General features: G+C 34.4%; 1 protein-coding gene across 6 annotated transcripts in view; it reads left to right on the top strand.

The window, feature by feature from the left end:
* LOC123536008 (myotubularin-related protein 13-like) overlaps positions 1-20,584 on the top strand; it is an 88,834-nt gene extending 68,250 nt beyond the window's left edge. For 2 of the 6 annotated variants that reach the window (XM_053528736.1, XM_053528731.1), the window contains 12 exons: positions 2,144-2,266; positions 7,811-7,855; positions 10,013-10,185; positions 11,491-11,667; positions 11,967-12,257; positions 12,992-13,300; positions 14,714-14,944; positions 15,225-15,534; positions 16,099-16,269; positions 17,499-17,647; positions 18,453-18,596; positions 19,088-20,584. In XM_053528736.1, coding sequence (XP_053384711.1) covers positions 2,144-2,266; positions 7,811-7,855; positions 10,013-10,185; positions 11,491-11,667; positions 11,967-12,257; positions 12,992-13,300; positions 14,714-14,944; positions 15,225-15,534; positions 16,099-16,269; positions 17,499-17,647; positions 18,453-18,596; positions 19,088-19,180 — 2,216 coding nt within the window. In that variant the 3' untranslated portion in view covers positions 19,181-20,584. Of the gene's footprint in view, positions 1-2,143; positions 2,267-4,733; positions 4,767-7,810; positions 7,856-10,012; positions 10,186-11,490; positions 11,668-11,966; positions 12,258-12,991; positions 13,301-14,713; positions 14,945-15,224; positions 15,535-16,098; positions 16,270-17,498; positions 17,648-18,452; positions 18,597-19,087 lie in introns of all 6 variants that reach the window. The other 4 variants (XM_053528733.1, XM_053528734.1, XM_053528735.1 and 1 more) reach the window with 4 other exon arrangements.
* The last annotated feature ends 3,641 nt before the right edge of the window (positions 20,585-24,225 follow it).

The following is a 24,225-nucleotide window of genomic DNA, read 5'->3' as shown; positions in this document are numbered from 1 at the left end:
ACATATTTTTTGTTTTTTGTGATATTTGATTTTATAGATTCGCAGAATTCTTGTAAAAATTTCATTCACATGATTATTTGGAATTTAAGTTTATTGGTAATCCAAACTGGAAAAATTGTAGAATGTTTTAAAAGGGTTGTTACCATCAATTTTTTCTCCATGCTTACACGGCTTTTCATCCTATTTATTCAAGCTTTTAATTTAACCAAATAGTTGCACTAAAATCTGTTGTTTATTTTAATAGTAAGAAAAGTTCTTTAATTGGAAACAAAAAGATTTTTTTTCTTCTCAAGATCTTTTATAAAGCAAGAAGTAAATACAATCAGACTGGTGTATGCAGACCACCAGAGAGTAAAATACTGGATTTTATTTGGAGAAGGTCTTGATTAAGAGACTAAAATACGTTGCAAATATTTTAATTGAAAGTGAAACTAGTTGTTGTTGAAGTCAGTTGATCTCTAGTCACAGGTGGTCTGTATATACATGGAGGAACAATATTTAATTAAGGCACAATAAACATAAGGCTACAATTTTGTATAAATCTGTTGTTATTTCATACATTCTTTAAGCTTTTGTGCAATATACTGTTACAGTTTTATACTAATTGTGTTCTATTTTACATATTTTTCATGCGTTCAGATCAGTGCATTATGGTAGATATATGTTGTGTAGATGTGTGTACTCTTTCTGATCTCTGTGTATAAATGTGACCCATACATGCATGTATAACATGCACAATTCATGTATATCATAGAAACATGTAATATTTCGTAAAATTTCATAAAATGTCCTGTGATTTTGAAATTTTCATGGCCTTAATTTCAGAAATAAAATGTAGAAATTGCCCATCACTACATTTGAGTTTGAATTCTTGCTTTGTTTTTAGAATTCTTTCTTCTAAATTAGCTATTAAAATTTAGCCTGCGACCAGTGTAGTTCATGATCAGCCTGCACAGCTGTGCAGTCTGATCAAAATCTGTACTGTTTGCCATTCAGTCAGTATCTTTTTGGTAAGAACCCCTTTTAACAGGTAATCGTACTGTCCAAATTGAAAGATGGACAAGTTCATTATAGAAATTTAGCAGGGTAAGGGTTAAGCTGACAGAAGGTCATTGGTTTATTCATACCTGGAATAGTATCAGGAGGGGCTTCTGGGGTCTTCCTACACCTTGAAACTGGAAAGTCAGCATTTTACTCAAACTGTTAAAGTGTGATACCTGCCTTTTTTAACTCAGGAAATACTTTTTGAGGTCAATATCTGGAATCAAGGAAAGTACTGCATGACAATTTGACAGATGGCACTGAAGTACTCCATTTTCTGTTTGGAGGTGGTCAGTGGCTTTTAAAATAATATACCTGCCTCCCCACCCCCTTTACTTGATATAAATGTATCTAGATAATACACAATATTTTTGGAATAATTTATTGAAGCACACAATGCACATGTAAGATTTTGTCATATAACAGATATGCAAGTTAATTTCATTGTAAAAAATTGGTATTTAATAATGATGTTATGCATGTAAATTAATGGATTCTTTCTCTTAGAAGTATGGGTATACCAAAATTAACATGTGTAGAAGTACAAATAGATGGGCACCCCTGTTTATCTAACATTCATGAAATTTATCAAATTTCACTTTCCATTCTGAAGTAGCGTACAACTCCTTAGAACCGAGAGATATGCGTCTGAAATTGAACAGACTGTAGTATATATTAACTTTATACATGTATTTGTCCTTATGGTTGAAAATTTTAACCTTTCAGGAGTATTGACAGCACTTCCTTCATTTTACCAAACAAGTTTACCTTTACTTGTTTCAGTTAAGCTCCAGTTTCTTGTAATCCAGTCAAAATGAACTAATATTAATAATACATTGACAAAATGAGAAAAAGAAAAGATTTCAGTTTAAATTTTTAAAGGCATTAAATATTTCTGGAATTTTTTACTATCGTTTACCTTTTCATTCAAATGCACTGAGCTGTTTGTGATGATATTGTCCGTCTTTTTAGAATCTTTTCTATTTTAAGTTTTTTTTATAATTTTTGATTGATCCATTAGATTTTGTGAAGTAATTTTATGTATTGATACGCCATTTATGTGCCCCAGTTGATATATGTTTTATGTGCTCCCTATAAACAGCTGGAAATGGAGATTTTGTGGCCCTTCATCTGTCCGGAGACGCCACACCCAACACCATTCGTCGCAGTATGTTCTCACGTGCCGTTGACACGTTGCGGCAAAGTGGCGGGAAGGGAGGCAACCGTATGGATTGTTGTTGCGATTTATTTATTCCTAGTCTATGACTGATGCAAGTTCTACTCTTTTCAATTGCCTATCGACTCCTTTTGTCATGTTCGAATCTTCTTTGCCCGTTGACTCTTCTTGATATGTTGTTGGAATGGTTCCATGCTGAGGATTTTGTCTATAATCTCCTTGGAAATTTTATTCTCTTGAAATCTGATTATCTTATACATATCTCATTGAAACTAGTTTTACTCTTTTTTTTTTTTTTAAGCAAAAAAAAAACAAATAAAAATAACTTGAAATTCTTTGTTTTTTCTACATTTCTTAAAGCGATAGAAATATCCTATTCTTTCATTTCAATATATGATATCGGTAATGTTGCATTCTGCAGACGTGTCATTTCATAAGTTGCTTACTTCATAGATAGTGCACAAAGTTTTAACATCTTTCACCGGAAGTAGATATGCAAATCAGAAAAAGTAAAACTTGCTAAAAGTCTTACGCTATTGGTCGGCTTGACATTATATATTCAAACTATATAAATAGTTGTGAGGCTGGTTGTGACGACATCGCTGCTAACCTGCACTTGACCCCACCTGCTGTACCCCACCAGTGTTACCATAGCAGCGCACTGTATTTAGTTCATGCTTTTACGGAATGTGAGGCCAAAAGCCACCTGTCGTATTTATTTTGTATTTATTTTTACACAGAAATTACTTTTAGATTTAGCTTAGAGTGAAAAATATGCTAAACAGAATTTTAATATGTGGTGCAATAATGCTTAAAACTTATAAACGGACTGAATTTTGAGATTTTGTTTTGCAGTTTGTTTTAGTTAGCCTGTCATTATGGCTTTAGCTTTTATGATGCTTCATTTAAACATAAAACATGAATTTGGAAAGTCAGTTTTAAAGGAGAAATGGATAAATGGCCACAGTATTATCTAGAAAAGTATATTGTGTTTTTTTTTCCATAATAGCATTTTGTGGACAGGACTGTGTAATAGAGTTCTTGACTTTTTGCCTGTCCATGGGTTGAAACCTGAATTTTCACATCCCTGTTTATGCTTGTATAATGTGGATCGGAGGATAGCTTTAATGCAGTGATGAGTTGACTGTAATCAGAATAAAACTGTCTTAATGTAAAATGTACTCAGAGACATACCTAAATTCACTGATTTTTGAAAGTCAGTAGAATATGGAAAGAAAATAACGTTTCACTACTATTGCTTATGTTGCCAGGTTCCATATTACGCTACTGAGTTATATTATTGATTTTGAGTTCTGTATATTTTTAATTTTAATATTTTTGCTTGGTCCAGTTTTGATGATTTTAACCATCACCATACAGTCTGCTTGTTATTTTTGGGCTCAGATAATATTCATGGGTCAAAGATTTGTAGCGAACTTTTAAATCAGCTGTAAAAATGTTGCTTTTTTCCAGCACAGCTTGTAGACCGTTTGATATTCGGTGTTTCTTTAATGCATTGTTCATAAAAGAATGACACAAGATAGCTTGCATTATGCTAACGTATTGTAAAAAATGTTTCACCTACTCATATTCTTTAAAAAGCACTGTCTCAAAGATATATCTGTAGAAATATTTTTCAGAAATTTATACTGACTAGTTCTTAAATATTTAGTAGAATCAAAATTTATTTGCATTTAAGCAACGGTTTGAAGTTTAACAGTGCTAGAAAATGATGTTTCTATCATAGAATCTACCATATTTTCAGAGTCGCCTGAAAAAAAAATACATATAATTTTTATACTTCATGAAAATATTGAAAATTTTAACTAAATGGTCTCTTTTAGTATAACTAAGCTTCTGGACTTTAAATTGTCAAAGACTGAAGGTCTCATATTTTATTTGGGAAAAAATGCATGCATATATTTTGCATTGTTTTTAAGAAACGTAACTTGCATAACTTGCATATATTTACTGGCAAGAGATATATTTATAGTATAGTTTTGCATAGTTAGTCATTGCTTAGCTCAATATTATTATGCAAAATAATTTTTTATTAAAGTACCTGATATAAAAGATAATCTATACTGAATTACAATGAGCACACAACTTCGTCTTTTGTATCAGAGCTTGATAGAAATATAGCACAAACTATAAGTATATAAAGAGGTATGAAAAACAACTTTGTCTTCTTGTATCAGAGCTTAATAGAAATGAGCCGCGCCATGAGAAAACCAACATAGTGCATTTGTGACAAGCATGGATCCAGACCAGCCTGCACAGCCTTGCACTCTGGTCAGGATCCATGCTTTTCACTTTCAAAGCTTATTTCAATTAGAGAAACCGTTAGCAAACAGGATGGATCCTGACCAGACTGGGCGGATGCGCAGGCTGGTCTGGATCCATGCTGGTCGCAAATGCACTATATTGGTTTTCTCATGGCACAGCTCAAATATAGCACAAACTATAAGTGTATAAATAAGTATAAAACAGTATAGCATCACTTACATTTTTACAGTTGGCAAGCGGAGATTGGCAGCTAGCTTAGATGGTACTATGACACAAAAATTATCTTGTTGTATATCTCACATGTATCCGCAATATAACATGGCATAGTAGAGATGTGTTTCCCCTAAGTGATAGTTCTATTGAATGTAAAAGTTCGGGGTTACCTCAATAGACAGTTTGAGATTTTTGGTAGGCATTCTTATAGGAAGTCCCTATAATCGGAAAATTAGCGTCTGCTAAAAAGTAGGCAGTAAATTAGTAGAATTACTATAAATAGTATAAACAGGCCTGTTATTTTTCAGGCCTGGTCCTGATTTCAGGCTTTGAAACCTGAATTTTCCCTATATGTTTATAGTAAAAATCAAAATTTTAGGCTTTCAAGTCAGGATTTTCAGGACTGGGCATATTTGGCTAATCACAGGCCTGTATAAATGAATTTTTAACAGTTACTGCAAAGGTATGTTTAACAAGACTTAGATAAATAAATGTATTTATCTAAAATAATGTAAAACTTCAATGTTCAAAACCTGTTGTAATATATAATTCTACAGCTACGGGTACCAATCCTAAAATTTTGCTGACTTTGGGGATATACATCTCTTAATTAAGGCTTAAGCACCTAACACGAAAAAAAATGCTTTGAGTGATCTTAGGTATACAATAATTCTTTTCTTCCAACATACATGCTTACACTCACATACATACATATATATATATACATGTATTTCTTGTTGGTTTGCCTAACTTAGTTCTGTTAGTCTTACTTCTTGCAGAGTGATTTTTTTAAGGTTTCGGAAAAGCTATTGCTAAGATTTGTGTTTTTGAAGTTTGGTTGCTTATATACTTGTAGATAGTTCCGTGAAAATTAATTATCTTTTGTTCAATTCTGCAACTAAGTGATCTCCTCAGTGCAAAATTTGGATAACTGCACTGACATACAGAAACATTTGTCTGGATTTTGTGCTATTGAGATGACATTTGTGGATATTATATTGTTATTGTTAGCATTTTATACATACAGTAAAGCTCTGCTCACTTGATCATTGATGACCTGAGCATCCAGGCTTACTCAAGTGATTTACATAGGTCTCTATTGTTTTCCTTTTATTTTCTATGTTTCAATTGCTCGAAATCCTGGATACTGGAGCATTTTGTTCATCCCCTTGTGACCTCAAGCAGTTTGTTATTTACTGTATTTTAAGATTTTGGCAAGCACAAAATATATTTTAATTTGTATATTACCATAAATTTACGTTTAAAACTTGATTTATTTTTTTTTGACATGCATTCTTGAGATGCAACCAACTTGGCATCCGTGCACAGTTTAAGGAACAATGGCTGTTTAGTTTGAATTTCGCTTTGAAAATCTGTTTTTGGCTGTTGTTTGCTGTGCATCATCCTTCAGTATATTGTCTTGAAGTTCTTGTAGTCTGTAGAGTTTTCTGATGTGTATGTTTGTACATATGATATATGTGTATGAAAGTATACATGAATGTATATAGCAATATAATATAACTGTTAAAGTGTGTTCTGTATGGCTGTGGATGAATACTTGGCTTGTTTATATAAATGAGCCGTGCCATGAGAAAACTAACATAGTGGCTTTGCGACCAGCATGGATCCAGACCAGCCTGTGCATCCGCGCAGTCTGGTCGAGATCCATGCTGTTCACTAACACTTTCTCAAATTGCAATAGGATTTGAAAGCGAACAAATGCACTATGTTGGTTTTCTCATGGTGCAGCTCAAATAAACATTGTGTTGAATTCTGCATTAAAAAAGATGACTTTCATTAAAGAAAAAGTAGTGCATTGTCGTTCCTTTTCCTATGTCATTGTACCACCAAATATATGAATCACAAAACTTTCTTACATCATCGATATAAATGTATGTACTTTATTGTTTATAATTTGCAGCCAAGCCTAATGTATGTTATACATCAAACTTAATGTACTTTTAAAATTTGTGTTATTTAGTTAAATTATATCATCAAAGGTTTGGGTACTTTCAAGGTTTTTTGATGATAGTCCGTAACAGGCGCAGGTAGTGCATAATTTATCACTTAATTTAGACCGTTTTATTGGTTGTACAAAGTAATCTGTCTTATATCTACCTTTTAACACGTAAGTACAATGATAGGCTTAAAGGGGGAATTAGAAACATTTTGAAACATGCTCATAAAGATGCAGTTTAGTTAAACTTAGAAGAAAAAAACTGTTGGGGGTGGGGGGGGGGGGGGAAAGTGAAAAAAAGACAACAGATTAATGTTATAGCTATTGGAGTTGTAACCAGATAATGATACAGTGGCCATTTTGGAGTGCATTTTCCCTTATATGGTCATGCCCAATTATGATATACTTTGGGATCATGGGTATTCATGATGTAGCTAATTTTGTTTTGGATGTCATGATTGAGATAACTCATGGAAAACAAATAAAATTTTTGTTGTTATTTCAAAGCATATTAGAATCGAAATAATATATAGCAAAGTTGTGTTTTACTTAAATTAATACACTCAGAATGGTTAGACGTCCCAAGAATAATTCACTCGGGCCACGCCCTCGTGAAATTGTTCCACAGATGTATTACCTATTTTCGTGCATTCATAAGGTTAAAACACGGTTTTTCTAAACATTATTTCCTAATTAGCTGATATTGATCTGTTCACCTTATTTGGTAATGCACATTTAAGGGAATAACAATGATATCACAGCGCCCATAATGGCCGCCACTACATTAGAAATTGAATATTTATTTAATGTTACGTTAATCATTTGTTGTCGGATTTTCGAATAATTTTTACGTTTTATTTTTGTTTCAGAAATCTTAATATGATTGGCTATGTATTGAAATGTTAAGAAATAGCTTATAACATTGTGTCTGAAGGTTTATTATGTTTTCAGATCATTGCACAAATAAAAAAACATCACATAATTATATAGACCTACGTAATATTATATGCATTTTCTAGTATTCATATGTGTACACCTTATAAGCTGCATCATGCATATACTGTTACTGGCGAAGGTAAATTTTTTGTTGACATCCAGGAATATATATTTTCACATCATCCGTTTTCATATTTCAGTTTTAACTTTACCAAGACGTCCGAGGACCCGAGGATATTTTTCAAGTATAACCTCCTATATTTTATGCTCGGGAATGCAGCATTACTGGGCATTGTGGTTTCTGTTCCTCAAACATGTGTATGATTCTGAAGAAGAATGAATAAATTTGATAAAAAAATGATTAAAGTACAAAAAAAAATGCTGAAAATAAGGCCAAAAGGAATAATTCTTGATTCTTTAAAGTGTTTGGATTAGGGCTGATTTTTGAAGTTAATGTATTTAAGTTTAACACGATATACTAATCTTATCTATTGGACATTTTTGCTGAGCCCGCTGGCGGTGAGTTCGACATAGTTGTCACAATGGCAGTTCGGTGTATGTGCATCCGTGTACGCATCTGTTTGAGTTTGTCCAGGCTGAATTTGTCAAGGGATACTTAAATAACTTGACACATATGTGTGTTGCATGCAAGAACCAGATTGGTAGCTTAAAGGTCAAGGTCATGTTTGTAGGTCAAAGGAGTAACACAGCCATGGATTGAGGGTTTCTTGAATAACTATGCACAATTATTTGCCTCAGTGAGACAGTCTGTCAGGCGTAAGTAGATGAAAGGTCAAGGTCACACTTAAGGGTCAAAGGTCAAAAGTTGATGCAGTTTCTCTTGTCTGGGCTGTAACTTAGACATGGATGGAGATGTTTTTAAATAACTTGGCAGAAAAGTTTGCTGCAGCAATCAGTTCTGTTGCCGTAAATAGTATCATAAATGTTAGTCCTTTTGACAGGTGGCGGGCTCAACATGTTGCTCATGGGCATCTAGTTTTTGCTAAATTATGCAAATTTATGTTCACAAGAAAGTCTTATTTGTAGTGCAAAGAATTCACAACTCTTAATAATAGTTTACTGGATTCATTACAGAAATTTAGCAGGATAAGGGTTAATACAACAAAACCTAATTACAACTGGACATTCTGTTAAGAGCATAGTTTGTTTAAGACATATTTATGTCCCTTGGATGAGAAAATAAGTTAAAACGATTTCTTCAGACAGGAACATTCACTTGTAGAGGAATAAAAACAAGCATGCCCAGAGATAGTGCATGTGTCATAACATTTTTTTTTTATAATCAAACACATCAGACTGTCACATGACTGGATGTTCTATTTTTAGCTTAAAATTCATTTTCAGCAATTTTGACACCAGAGAAAATAACTTTTAATCTTTATGCAACAATTATTTTAATACTGCCTTGAGATTTTTCGTTGCAAGTATTTCTAAAGCTATTGTCACCCACTACTAAATAGACTAGTACTGTTTACCCCACCCCACTAGTGGATGAAATATATCTGAAATTGTCTCAGAGGGATGACAGAATCTATTTATAGGCACAGAGATCCTCTTCCCAGATAGTTGTTATATCACTTCTTCTATATGTATACAGCTTTTGATATTCTTTGAACTAAGGCATAACAATTCAGACTAGCCTGTCATAACTAATTCAGATGATAACCTATGTAATTTTGCTTCTTATTTGCAATTTGTAGTCGAGACAAAGCTGCCTTGTGTTGTTTAAGATAGAATTATTTTGTTTAGTTGAAAATAGCTTCTTTAATATGGCTGATTGAATTGACAAAATATGTTGTCTTGTTGAGATGAGCTTCTGTCTTATAATGTACGTGGCTGGAGTGATGTATTATGGGAATGCAATAAGGGTTGCAGAGCACCATCTTAATTAGAAAGCTTTACAAGATTGTGTGTCGGTAAATGTTGGATGACGTAACACTAGAAAAGAGAGGTTACATGTTTGTTGCGGGTTTAAAGAAAAGAAATCTGCCTGTTTATGTTTGGAGGTGATAGTACTCTAATAACGAATGTGGTAGCTAAACTATTCTAGTTAAAAAACTAGTATTGGCAGTTTTACCTATACTGTAGAAGTGTTTTACTTTCTTACTTCACTGTAGAATGATCATTTAACCATTTAACGTAAATGCTTAAAGATTCTTGGCTGCTTTTAAGTATTTATTATCTATCATTTTATTGAGCACTTCAAAGAAAATTTTTTACTTTGTTTGATTTCTTGAATGTTTGTTTTTCACTGTTAACTAAAATACAGTGTCATTAGTATGTATAAATTTGATGAGAAGTTGTTTGTAGAGGAATGTAGAGAGAACAGTATTGAGGTTAATGTTAGCATGTGTTTTGATTGTATTTACATGTTTTTTCAGCTCTAACTAGGATTGGAAGTATGAAGGACAAAGCAAAGACGAGCACTTTTGACCCTTCAAGATTTTCCCATCCGAATGGAGATTTAGAGAGGACTGGGGACCTTATTAACAGTTCGGTACAGGGACTTAAGAAAGTCTCGCTTTATGTGCTTGGAGAAAAATCACAAATGAAGGTTAGTTTCAATAAATCTAGTCAAGGTTACGGCTGTCTGGGCCTTCAGTGCTGTAGCTGTTTTTAGGGCCATGACTTAACGGTAATAACCCACAAATAAATTTGATTGTTTTCCTGTTTTGTACAGATTATTTTGATTTCAGTATTCATTGATTCTTGTATCAGATATGCACTGTAAGTCTGTATTAAATTGTCCTTTCAGAAAAAGAAGGAAATTAATCTTAAGGTATTTTCTGTGCCAGAAATGCCCCCACATTTCAGCATGATATTCATTATACAACACAATACTGCAGTATCAAGTTAGTGGGAAAATTTTCTTAGGATCTTACTTTACTGAAGCATAATTTTTAGTGCCAAAGAAACTATGATGAAAAGATTACAAAATGAAATCTGTATCAAGAAGTTGTAACAAGTTTAAAATATCAGCAGCAGTGTATCAGTGGTTACTAAGGGCATCTATTTTGACATGGCAAGAGCAGGAGGTCGTGGGTTCGATCCCTGGCCACGTCATACCAAAGACGTAAAAAAATGGTACTTGGCGCTCAGCATTAAGAGGATAGTGCTAGGACTGGTCAGCCCGGTGTCAGTATAATGTGACTGGGTGGGATATCATGCCACGTGTCTACGGGGTGATATTCCAGTGAGGCAGCACTATAAAGTTGGGTATAGTGCTCCGCTACAAGTAGACACCGTCGTTTATATGACTGATAAAATGTTGAAAAAGACGTTAAACCCGAACACACACACACTATTTTGACATGGGAGTTTAGGGTTTGTTCTCCTGCTTGAACAAACCAGACTTTATAAACATGTACTAGCAGCTAACACATTTGGTCACAGGTTCAAGAAGATAGCACTTGGATTGGTCACCTTGTTGTCAAGTGACTGGATGGGGTATTATGTCATACGCCATTGGTGTGATATTTAAGTTCAGCAAAACTATGTAGTTTAGCATTATGCTCACACCAGCAAATAAAGACACAGTATTAGACCGAAAATTGTTTAACCCTTAGCCTGCTGCAGGCGAATTTAACAGCCTTTGCAAACAGCTTGGAACCAGATCAGACGCCGATTAAATCGGCGTCTGATCAGGTTCCAAGCTGTTTGCTACTCTGACAATATTTCTTCCAATTTTGGAGCAAATTGATTGAACTTTACAATTTTAGCAGACGACATTTCCAGCAGACGACAATTTATCTAGCATGTTAAAGGTTAAAGAAACCCACTGAATCTGAACCTTATTGGCTTAATAAACAAGTTCATCTTCCGTTCCCATGCTTTGAGTATATTGCTTCTTGAATTTCAGGGTGTAAAGTTGGAATCTTTTCCAAAATGTGATTTTATACCAGTTGATTTCTATGAAGTCCGGCATGTGAAGGCAAGTTTTAAGAAGTTGTCAAGGGCATGTATACCTAGTAGCTCTACTCAAGGTCCAGATGCTTCGTTTCATAAAGCAGTTGAAGAATCAGGGTGGTTGCCACAGGTATTTATAGATTCATTCTTGTACAGCTTATACCAATGAAAAAACTTCTGCTTACAACAATGAAAAAATTTATTAAAGTTAATTTGAATGGGTACAAATCTACTTATGAGAGATCCAGAGGCAGTGTTTCAGAAAGCGGCAGTATAGTCTAGATAAATAAAACAGAAAATGGGTGTTACAATATACAAAATGATTTACAACATGCTTCTGCCTTCACCAGTGAAAAAAACAGCCCTATCAATAAAATTGAATGTGTTAAACCTAAGTACAGTGACTGTATATTTGTCTTTCTGTTTCAGATCCAGAACATTTTACAGTTAGCAGGTGCCACAGTTGACCTACTTGATGTTCAGGGCTCATCTGTTATGATCTGTCTGGAGGACGGTTGGGATATCACTACTCAAGTTGTGTCGGTCGCTGAGGTCCTCTTAGATCCATATTACAGGACAATGGAAGGTTTTCGCGCTCTCATAGAGAAAGAGTGGCTTTCGTTCGGGCACAGGTTTACTCACAGGAGCAATCAGACTCAGGCAAACCAAGCCAGCGGATTTGCTCCGGTGTTTCTACAGTTCCTGGATGTAATACATCAGGTTTGTAATAAAGGTTTTTCATCACATTAGAACAGCTGGGTATGTTATTATGTCATAAATGGGTAATGAAGTACAGTCAGACTTTGTTTGCTGGAACTCGGATAACTCAAAACACCACCCTTCACTCAAATTCATTGTCGGGTCCTGGCAAAATTCCTGTGTAATGAAGATTGTTTGATAACTCTGAACAAATTTTGTCGGTGCAGAAGATTTCGAGTTAAGGAAGTTCGACTGTAACTAGAGGTTCAGCTGTGTAGAAGTCGAGCCTCTGATGCCCAACCTTGGAATTGGCTTGTTCAGATCCTGGTAGGTGTGGAATTTACAATCTCCACAATCCCCTACTTATGCAATGATTAAATTGCTGAAATTTTTTTTTTGCTCTGTTAAAATAGCACATATAGCATGAATATTCATTCTGTTGCTGCAGATAGCTCTACAAAAAATTGTAAGTATACAAAAAAAGTCATGTAACATAAAGCTATGACAAATCAAATATTTTAAATTAGTAAGTGTTAAGTTTCATATTTTAAACATAGATGTATATGGGTCCAGAGAATTAGGAAACAGTCATTGAGCAGAGTTTACCAAAATCTTTTCACTTCAATCTGTGTAAAATGAATATGTTCAAATTAAGTAAATTGTTGGACATCATAACAGTTTGAATTCCCATGTCTGCAAGTACAGTCACTTTGTGTAATATGTGAGAAAATGACAAGTTGATTCCACTGTAACAGGTTCACAGTCAGTTCCCGTTGTCGTTCGAGTTCAACCAGTACTTCCTCAAGTTCTTAGCTTATCATTACGTGTCGTGTCGCTTTCGAACTTTCATGATGGACAACGAGTTTGAACGTATGGAAGCTGGTTGGCTGTTGGAAGATAAGAAGATGTACCAGTTGGACGATTTCGAACAACAGGCTGGGTTTTCGTCCAAACATATACAGCAGAGCAGTATAGGAGCGTCCCTTTGGGAGTACATTGACAAACATCACAGAAAATCTCCACTGTTTTATAACTTTATGTACAGCCCTGGGGAACATGATGCTGTGAGTAATTAAAAGATCATAATTTCTAGATTTTCTTCAAATTAGAAATATTCAGTCCTGTATTTGTCACTGTCACCTTACCTATTTCTTATATGATTGCTACATTGTTGGAAGGGTCTAGCTTGTTTACATGTAGCTGAAACTGAATTCACTGTGAAAAAACTGAATTCACAGAGAAAAACAGTGAAAAAACTGAATTCACAGTGAAAAAATTTAATTCAGTTTTGTGACAGGGTATAAAAAAAATGTATTTGTCAAACTATTCTGGCGTATTAAATCTTAAGCCCCAGTCACACTGAGATGTAAGACAACTTTTAACATTGGTGGTCTTGGATGAGTTTTAACTCAGCTATTCAAAGAATAGTGAGATCTATTCTTACCCAGGCATCAGCTTCATCTTCTGCATCTCCCCTTGGTTAAAATTTTGCGTGCAAGTCAATATCTCAGAAACCATTGCATGTATTGTTTCGAAACTTTACACGAGACTTCCTAGTTATCTGAAATAACTAAATTTGGTAACTCTTGGTTGAAATTGGTCAAATTATGGCCCTTTTTCACCTTTGAAAATTTTGTTAAAGTTTTTTGTCTAGTAACTATGTAACTGTATCTCAACAACAGCTATATATACTGGGTTGAAACGTCATGCCATGCTTTCCAGTCAACGGAACTACTGACAGAACCAAGTTAGATAACTCTTGGTTTAATTTGGTAAAAATTGTGGCCCTTTATAGACTTTGAAAATTTGGTAAAGTTTTGCTGTAGCTAAGTATCACACAGTATCTCAGTAACAACTGTATATATTGGAATGAAACTTCACACAATGCTTTCTAGTCATCAGTCTAGCTGAAATAGCCATGTTTGATAACTTTTGCTTGAATTTAATTCTGAGATGCCCTTTTTAACTTAGAAAATTTGGTTGATTCTATGTATGCAAGTTGTCGTTATGAAATATAATTTTGTTTTAAATTGTAATAAAATAACTCAGTTACATAAATCTTGCCAAGTTATGGCCCTTGTTCAGCTCAGAAGCTATTGAATAGTCAAGTGTGCTGTCTTATGGACAGCTCTTGTCTGTAGTTGCATGAGAAAATCTTCAAAACTTAACTTTTTGAGTGACTGGTCTTTGACAATAGGAGGTAGTCATGAATGATTGTATGACGAATCCCTCAAGGTCTTGCAATGCTATCATTTTGCTACAGATAGCAAACTAGAAAGGGGCAGGGTTTGTGTGATTATTAGGCTGACACCGCAGAAAAAAAACCCAGAACCAGTTGACCCTTGGTCACAAGTTACGGCAGACATGGTTGCTGCGTTACCACAGCTTGATTGTTACTTGGGCTTCAGGTGCAAGCCTTCTAATGGCTAAGGTTAAACTTCATAGAGGGCTATTATGAAGAAAGACTTTAATTTCAGGTGTTGCGACCATATTCGTATCTATCAAACCTGAAGATCTGGGATTACTACACGGTGGAAGATCTGGCCCACGGGCCATCGTATGATATTGAGATTGTGCATCGTGAGATTACACAGAATGAAGACTCAGAATCGCTTGAGTTGATGGGTCAGCAACAGAGAAAAGTTATAAATGGTTGCTATGACAATGTAATGTTACAAGAACCTGATCACTTTTGTTGGCAGTTTCAGGTAAGATAAGCAAGGAATATTAAAAAGAAAAACACCTAGAAATTTTGTCTCTAGATGAGGAGATGTAGGTTAAACTTTTAGATTGAAAATGAACCCTTATCCTGCTAAATTTCTATAATGAACTTGTCCATCTTGTCCACCAAAGCTCAAAATAGAGAATACCTTTGAGCAACTTCGCATTGACCACTTATCTTTATTCTAACAAAATTATAGGATTTATTAACGATTGTCAACTTTAAAGTTACAGTTATATAATGCATTTTGTTTCTGTAAATTAAAGGAAATCCATAAACTAGAGAATGATCTTGGTCACCTGCCTAGAAAGTGGAAGGTATTCTGGGATAAACTACAGCGTCCAGGACGAGATGCGTCTTCCTTACCTCGTCAGCTGTCTTTTAACATGCAGCTGGCACGCTCGCATGGTCGTTCGATACACAAGCGTTCGACTCTAGAGATCCTGGTCAAGGGTAAGATGCTTGGCGAGGCGGCCCGTATGTTTGGTCAGCCGCACAGGTTCGAAGAATGGACGTACACGACAGCAGTTTATTGTGATCTCTGCTCCAATGTGCTATGGGGTCTGACAAAAACAGGTAAAGTAGTGCCTTATTCTTATCATTCTTATTCCCCCCATCCACCCCTGAATATTTTTCTATACCCATGAAACCGGATATATTATGAGGTCACCTGCAGCTGCAGTGAATGGCACCCACAAAAGTTCTTTGCTCCGCAGTTTGAATAGTTCTTATTGATTGTTTACCAAACTTTGTTGTTACAATGTTTATGGGTGTAATACCTTTACCAAGTTCAATAACAAGCTGGAACATTCGAGTCTGTCTGGAGTTAGGGCTCTTGAGTTACACAAAGTTACAAAAATTGGCAGTAACTGCTGTCTAGAGTTCACCAGTTCACAAGTTCAATAAACAGTCTTTGTTGCTCAAGAGTTAAGGCCGTTGAATAAGTCGAAATTGAGAAAATGTACCAATAGTCTGCTTTGAGCATATAGAACGTTTGTACAGTTAAAAGTAACTTGCTTTGATGTCATATATTGCGACAGTTTGGCACTCTTCTTTTCTCTACTTTTATCATTACTCATAACAACGCAGAGGTAGGTAATGTACAAATGAGTACATGGAATTATTTGACTGTGATTTCAGGAATGCATTGTACAGACTGTGGTTACAACTGTCATGAGAAGTGTATGCCAAATGTACCGAAGAATTGTACCAAGTTGAAGGCAGTCAGTGACGCAAGCACAAGCAACTCTAGTATATCCAAACCCAGTGGATCCGAAGCAAGCTCTCTCCATGGTGGAGGTGATAGACTAAGTAAATGTTAAATTCGTTTGGACATGTTCTTTTATACAAAAATGTAGATGTAAATTTCATTGTTTGGTTAAAACTTTTAAAATCAAGTGTGTAATTTTGAATTCATACAGTATCTATGAAAATGTTTGCAAGAATGTCGGCGTCAGTGTTGCCTGGTTAAGTTTTATGTTTAGGTCAGCTTTTCTCCTAAACTATCAAAGCTATTGCTTTGAAACTTGGAACACTTGTTCACCATCATAAGCTGACCCTGTACAGCAAGAAACATAACTCCATCTTGCTTTTTGCAAGATTTATGGCCCCTTTTGTACTTAGAAAATATCAGATTTCTTGGTAAAGTTTTATGTTTAGGTCAACTTTTCTCCTAAACTATCAAAGCTATTGCTTTGAAACTTGCAACACTTGTTCACCATCATAATCTGACCGTGTACATCAAGAAACATAACTCCATCCTGCTTTTTCCAAGAATTATTGCCCCTTTTGGACTTAGAAAATCAGTTTTCTTGGTTAAGTTTTATTTTTAGGTCAGCTTTACTCCTAAACTATCAAAGCTATTGCTTTAAAACTCTGAACACTTGTTCACCATCATAAGCTGACCCTGTACAGCAAAAAAAATAACTCCATCCTGCTTTTTGCAAGATTTATGGCCCCTTTTGGACTTAGAAAATATCAGATTTCTTAAAATTTATGTTTAGGTCAACCTTTTATCTTAAACTATCAAAGCTATTGCTTTGAAACTTGCAACACTTGTTCACCATTATAAGCTGACCCTATACAGCAAGAAACATAACTCCATCCTGCTTTTTGCAATAATTATTGCCCCTTTTGGACTTAGAAAATCAGTTTTCTTGGTTGAGTATTATGTTTAAGTCAGCTTTTCTCATAAATTATCAAAGCTATTGCTTTAAAACTTGCAACAGTTTTTCACCATCATAAGCGGACGCTGTACATCAAGAAACATACTCTATCCTGCTTTTTGCAAGAATGATGGCCCTTTTTAGACTTAGAAAATCATGGGTAGGACAATATTTCTACTATACAAAAAAATCAGATGAGCGTCAGCATCCGCAAGGCGGTGCTCTTGTTACAATTTCGCGATTATTAAACCTTGCGAACATACTCAAAATTTGCGAAATTTTGACTCAGCGAAAATATGTGCTTTTACAGTACACTGTATATCCTATACAACCTTACATACTACATTAGAGAGTAATTAACTTTTCTGTTTACAGCATCCCATACAACTCCTTCTGCCATGTATGAAAGATATGGCACCAGTTCAGGAGAGCATAGAACACACGAGGGATATCTCTACAAGAAAGGGGCATTACTCAAGGGCTGGAAGCAACGCTGGTTTGTGCTGGACTCCATGAAACATCAGGTTTGTTCTTTTGACTTTAACCCTTACCCGGCTAAATTTCTATAATGAACTTGTCCATCTTTCAATTTTCACAGTACCATTGACTGTTAAAAGGGGTGTTTACCAAAAAGATGTGGACTGAATGGCGAACAGTGCAGACCATGATCAGACTGCACGAATGTGCATGCTGATCTTGGTCTGCATTTGTCGCAAAGGCAGAATCACTTGCGGCCTGCAGGCTAAGGGTCAATAAACAAATAGGATAATGAAATGTTTGGAGACATCCTATACCATTCTCTTTCATTTGTGTGTGTAACATTTCCTTTGATTTTCATGAAGTTTTTAGCATGTCATTTAGAAGAATAAAGAGGACTTTTGTACTTGCCGTGTTGTCGTTATCTCTGCCATGTTGTCACTTATCTCTAAGGTTTCAATGTTCCATTCAGTTTTAGATTTTATGGTAGGCCTCTCAGTTTCACTATATCTTCATAAATATCTCTGCCATAATGTGAGTTCACAGCATGTCTTAAACCTTTAGCCTGCTGCAGGCGAATTTAACAGCCTTTGCAAACAGCTTGGAACCAGATCAGACGCCGATTAAATCGGCGTCTGATCAGGTTCCAAGCTGTTTGCTACTCTGACAATATTTCTTTCAATTTTGGAGCAAATTGAATGAACTTTACAATTTTAGCAGACGACATTTCTAGCAGACGACAATTTATCTAGCATGCTAAAGGTTAAAAAGATACTGGTTTTATTTGGTCAGGAAAAGAAATGCTGAAGAAATTAAAGCATTATGAGATTCATTATACTGTTCATGTTTCAGCTGCGGTGGTATGATTCAGTGGAGGACTCTGCAACAAAAGGGTTTATAGATCTGTCTGAGGTGGAATCTGTAAAGCAATTAGGAAGTGGAGGCAGACATATACAGGGTGCACCCAAAAAGGCAGATGAACAAGGCTTTTTTGAGGTACGTTATTCTTATTTTCCTTGCTCTAAATGATCAGTTTGGAAGAAAAGACTTTTAATCTTGTATTATAGAAATTTGTATAATTTCGCTGGAAGAATGAATTAATTTAGCCTGTAAACTAAATGTGTATTACATACTGTATGATTTACCCTTTCGGTAACAAGGCTGTTTCGCTAACTGGCTGAATATTATAGGCCATAATGATTTACTGTAAAATCATTTAATTTGGCGGGCATGAAATTTGGTGGTTTTGGTCAAAATGGCAATTTCTTTGGGATATGAATTTGTGGATTTCAACTTTTGAACATAAAGTGAATGGGAATTTTATGTGTTCATTGGGATTAAATTTTGTGGATTGACTCAACCACGAAATCCACGAAAATTAGTCCCCCACGAATATTAATGATTTCACAGTATTGAGTTTTGTCAACTTCTTTGTCTTTGTTCGATTGAAACAGGAGTTCACTAATTTCTTATATGGTCTGTTTTAGATGAAAACAACAAGAAGATTATACCACTTTCTTGCTCCAGACTTTAAGATCGCTCAAGAATGGATAGACAAAATACAGAGTTGTATACAATAGTGTTTAATAGTCTTTAAATTGATGGAACTAGCACAGGCCCAGATTGCATAATAAACTGCTGTTATACAGTCGTCCCATTGTGGAAAAAAATATATGTGATATGTACAGAGGTGACAGTTGTATCTAGTGAAGGAGGTTGGGGTGATAGAGATGGGGGTGATAGAGGTGGGGGCGACAGTGACCAGGATGACACATCATGATGGCCCGTGACTTGTAGATATTCAGAGGATGTAGAATAGTCTATTTATAAACTTGTTCAGTTTTCTTGTTGGTAGAGAAATAGTTTTTACATAAATTGTTGTGTTCATATAATGGAACGGATGTATATAGGGAGAAATGACACAGATGATTTGGATTTAGTGACGTGTTTTTAGTGACATTTGGCAGCTTTGATGGAGAAAGGGCACATGGGGATGTTATGCATATGTCCCCATATGTTTACTGGAGATTACTAAATACCATTAAGTGTACTAAATATGTTAAAAGTGTATAAAATACCCAAAGGTACACTAAATACCTGAAAGAATGGTTTCTAATGATCTAAGCAGCCTGTAGTTTAGAATTTCTTGATGCAGAATGGAACAGAAATGGGACAAAATTTTGAATCTGTGAATAGGTAGTTGATGTTGTGTTAACCATAAGGAGAAAGATTCTCCTGTGATTTCTTTACATGTAATGTGAGCTGGTAAGAATTTAACAAATTGTTTTTAATATATATTTAAGATTACCTTAATGTCTTAATGCAAACATACTTGTTTTTAACCTTTTGTCACATAGAAATGAGATCTGTTATTTTAATTTTATGCATATGGAGTGTTGACCAGTTGGTAACCTTTTATATGATTTACTTCTTAGAAAATGAGGTGTACTCCGTGCTGATGTATAATTTAACGTTTACCAGTATGTTGCATAGGTCTAACAATAGAGATGTTTTGTTACTTTATTCATGAAGCTATTTGTAGTTAGATTCAAGGTGACCTCTGCGGCTAAGGTATCACAGCTACTAATACTGAGATCATATTTTTCAAAGTACTGATAGGCCTAAAAAAATTGTTTGTTTCCGGTATTTCGACCTACCCTAAATTTTTGGCCCGATCCTAAATGTTCTAATGGCCTTTGAGATATTGTTTTTCAACAAAACTGCACTTTTTGTGCTTTAAACATGGTCAGTGATGTTAGAAATCAACCTACTGGTACTCTAAAAGTGTAACCCCCTTATTTGTATTCATTTTTAGACACAAAAATAATTTCCGAAAAGTCCCACTTAATAAAAAAAAAACAACAAAAAAAACACTTTCCGACCCTAATTTTTTTTAGCATGTTACAGGAAACAATCTTTTTTTAGGCCATATACATGTCCAAATGATGTATATTCAGTATCAATAGCTGATAATCCATTTATAATGCCTAGATGATAATTCATGTGGGGAAGTTGGCAGTTACTTGCGGAGAACAGGTTTGTACTGGTACAGAATCCAGGAACACTGGTTAGGTTAATTGCCCGCCGTTACATGACTGAAATACTGTTGAAAAACGGCGTTAAACCCAACACAAACAAACAAACAAAATTTATAATGCATGGTGCATCCACTACCCATCCACCCCATTTTCAAAAAATATCGGTCATAGATAAATCTGTATTTTTCTCTTTTGAAACAGTCATTTTGAATCACATAAGATGATATGAGAACCAGTTAGTTTTGTGATGAAGTTATGCGCTTTGCTTAGAATTACCAGGGTATTTTAGGTGTGACCAGAGTTTACACATGACATTATTCTTAATTGTGCTCATTTTATAGGCTTCCATTTGCTTATTGTTTCATTAGAGTAAAAGATCTTTAAAGTTAAAATGTAAAGGTATGAGTTTAGGATGTGTAGGCAAAGATGTAAATTGTAAAGGAAATGTAATGGAGGTAAAAAGTCTTAATGTTACAATGTTAAAGGTATGAGCTTAAGGTGTTAAGGCAAAGATGTAAATAGGAAAGAACTGATGGTACAGATAATAGCTTGTACAATGATATAGAAGTATGAGTTCGAGATGTAAAGGCTAAGATGTAAAATGTAAAAGAAAAGTTGAAAGAGGTAAAGGCAATGAAATAAATGTAGTTTAAAGTTTGGGATATAAAGGCAAAAATGTAAAGGAAATGTGAAAGAGGTAAAGGCTATAATATCAATGTATATTATAGTTTGGGATATATATGCAAAAATGTAAAGGATTCATGCTGGTGATAGGTGGTGAAATGATGTGAGATGGTGTGAAGGCAAGACAGGGGCCTCTGGTGTAAAAGTTGGAAATAGTTCTGTAAAGGAAGTAACAGAGTGTTTGATGTTTAAATCAGAAATGGTGATGTGAAGGTAAAGGATTTTTTTTTTTCAGGTAAAAAATTCCTTTTTGATGCAAAGTTGGTTGTTTTGTAATGCGATGTTGAAAATTTGCAATGTAAAGGGACGGATAAGTCAGGAATGTGTACTGTATAATAGAAAGGATTTAAATGATGTAAGGATAAAAGAGTAAAATCATGCAACATGTTATCACTATTTTGTAAATATCTTGCTTTTTTATATATTTGTGTTTGTAAAAAAAAAAAACCATTGACAAAACCTTAGTATAAGAAATTGAAATTGATATATATATAGGCTAAGGAAAATACGTAGACACTAAAACTTTTAGTAACCATTGATTAACCACTGACTAATATTTTTATATCTTTCGTACTTCTGAATACTAATTTTGTATTACTAAAAAGTTTTTTAAGCTTTTCTATGACGAATATGTCTTGCCAAAAACTTAAAACAACTTTAGTTTGTTTTGCTGGGCCCATATTCAGGAACATTTTTAAGTTTAAAACTTAGATTTTAGGAGGCAAATACTCAATTTACAAAAACTTTTTTTTTTGTCTAATGAAATTTTGCTGGGATGTCTGTGGATGCAGGATATTTGTTCATGCAGTGTTTCATTACAATCTACAGTCTGTTTACGAGAAGTAATGACATGTGCAACACCTCTGGTGTCCCTTAAGTCTTATCATGCTGAACATGTTTGATTTTACCTTTAGGAAATTGCGACCAGTGTAGATCATGATCAGACTGCACATCTGCCATTCAGTCAATATCTTGTAGGTAGGCACCCCTTTTAACACTAAATGGTACTTGCCAAATTGAAAGATGGACACATTCATTATAGAAATTTAGGTAAGGGTATAGTATTAAGCCTAAGTTTCAGACTTTAAATGTTGATGAATATGGGCCGGAGTATTTTTCTAAGTCTCAGGTTTTGTTTTTACCCTCCTTTTTTATATATTTTGGATAAAGAAGAAAGGATGCAGTTATGGCAACTAAACGTGTATAGTGTTATGTAATATATAGCTTAATCTATACTGTACATATAGGGTGATTATGTGCAATAAATATGTGTGTATAGTCGATAAGAAATTTAACAAACATCACTGCTTCACAGTGAAGAATAGGTTGTTGGTCTTTTGATTGATGTTTTGTAGGTTCTGAATTGATGGTACAGATTTATACTATAAAAGTAGAAATTTTCGCAAGAGTTTAATTTTCGCTATATTAACAGCGAAAATTAATCATTGCGTAAACATTCATCATTATAGATCTACTTTGTGCAACGAGGTTAGCCCCTAACAATATTGTGGTAAACGCCGAGGATAGCGGATAATTCACACCTCACTAATTGAAGTTGAATTATAGTATAATTCAAATTAAAGTAGGATGCCATTTTTACAATTTCAGGGATATTAAACCCCACGAACATACTCAAGATTTCAAATTCGTGAAATTATAACCCAGCGAAAATATGTGCGTTTACAGTATTTCTCGCATGTTGAAATTTCTGATGCTTTTTCGACACTCGAAAAACTTGTTCTGCTCATGACTTCTGGCATCATTTATAAATGAGTGCGTAAATTTAAACGTTTACAAGAAAAATGTGTTGCAACAGAAGTTGTTCATCTTATTTTACTTCACCTATCATTGTAGAATATGATATGCAAGAAAAAGAATCCATGTCTTGTTTGTAGTTGAAGATGGGAATATCAAGCTCTCAAATAACTGGATTAACAGTTACTGTTTCTTTTGTTAAGAAAAGAATTGAAGAATAAAAATTGTCTAATTTGATCTGATATGTACAAAAATGGTAATAGTGTTTTGGATGTAGATTAAGAACACATTAACTCGAAGAGTAATATCTAAAAATATCATGGGTTATAAATAGAATAGTAACCTAGACAGCTGTAATAGTATACTTAGCTGTAAATCAGTGATGTTTGTTACATTTTTTGGCTTATGACACATAACCGTTTTTAAAATGTATTTGCCTTACCCATATTGGGAAAGGTACACAAAGAAATCATTTTTTTTTTTGTCACCAGGCATTCATTAGCATTTTGTAGCATGTTCAATCCCTTTAGAGAAATAGCTCTTTTATTTACATTCATGTGACTCTGATTATTATGAAATATAATGCAGTGCAAAAACTGTATTTCAATAAGTATGGTAAACAGAATTCATTGTCATTTTATTGTGATTCATGCTATTAAATATTTTTTGTCTCCTAGATTTTATCTTGATGAAAGCTTTTTTTAAAAAAAATATTGATATACACATAATTTTGAAAAAATAGTTTGCTGTTACGACTTTCTGAAATGTTTTGTGTGTGGTATGATTAAATTAAACTAGAAATAAAAATGTATAAAGAATGCAGTGAAGTCCGTCTTTACTATGGAAACTTTGAATGTAAGGAATTCTAAATATTTGTACTGGGTGGAATTTTACTGAATATGGATGTTGTAAAGAGTACGCCTACAGAACTTTGATAGTCTGGACTGGACCTTTACACTGGGCTTGTCCATTAAATTGACATAAACTACCAGCGATTTTTTTCCTTCTTTATAAAGAACCAGTAAAAGGACCTTTTCCCAGTTCCAAAAAAGAAAAGAAAACTGGTCAAATTGTCAAGTGGTTTGGTATATTATCGACTTGTACATGCAAAAGAAATATTAACTTTGCAGATATTAATGATTGCTTGC

This window comes from Mercenaria mercenaria, chromosome 17 (genome assembly GCF_021730395.1).
Source record: "Mercenaria mercenaria strain notata chromosome 17, MADL_Memer_1, whole genome shotgun sequence".
In the NCBI taxonomy this organism is placed as follows: Eukaryota; Metazoa; Mollusca; class Bivalvia; order Venerida; family Veneridae; genus Mercenaria; species Mercenaria mercenaria.
The sequence above is the reverse complement of the archived record's forward strand: the minus strand, read 5'-3'. Positions and strand labels throughout refer to the sequence as shown.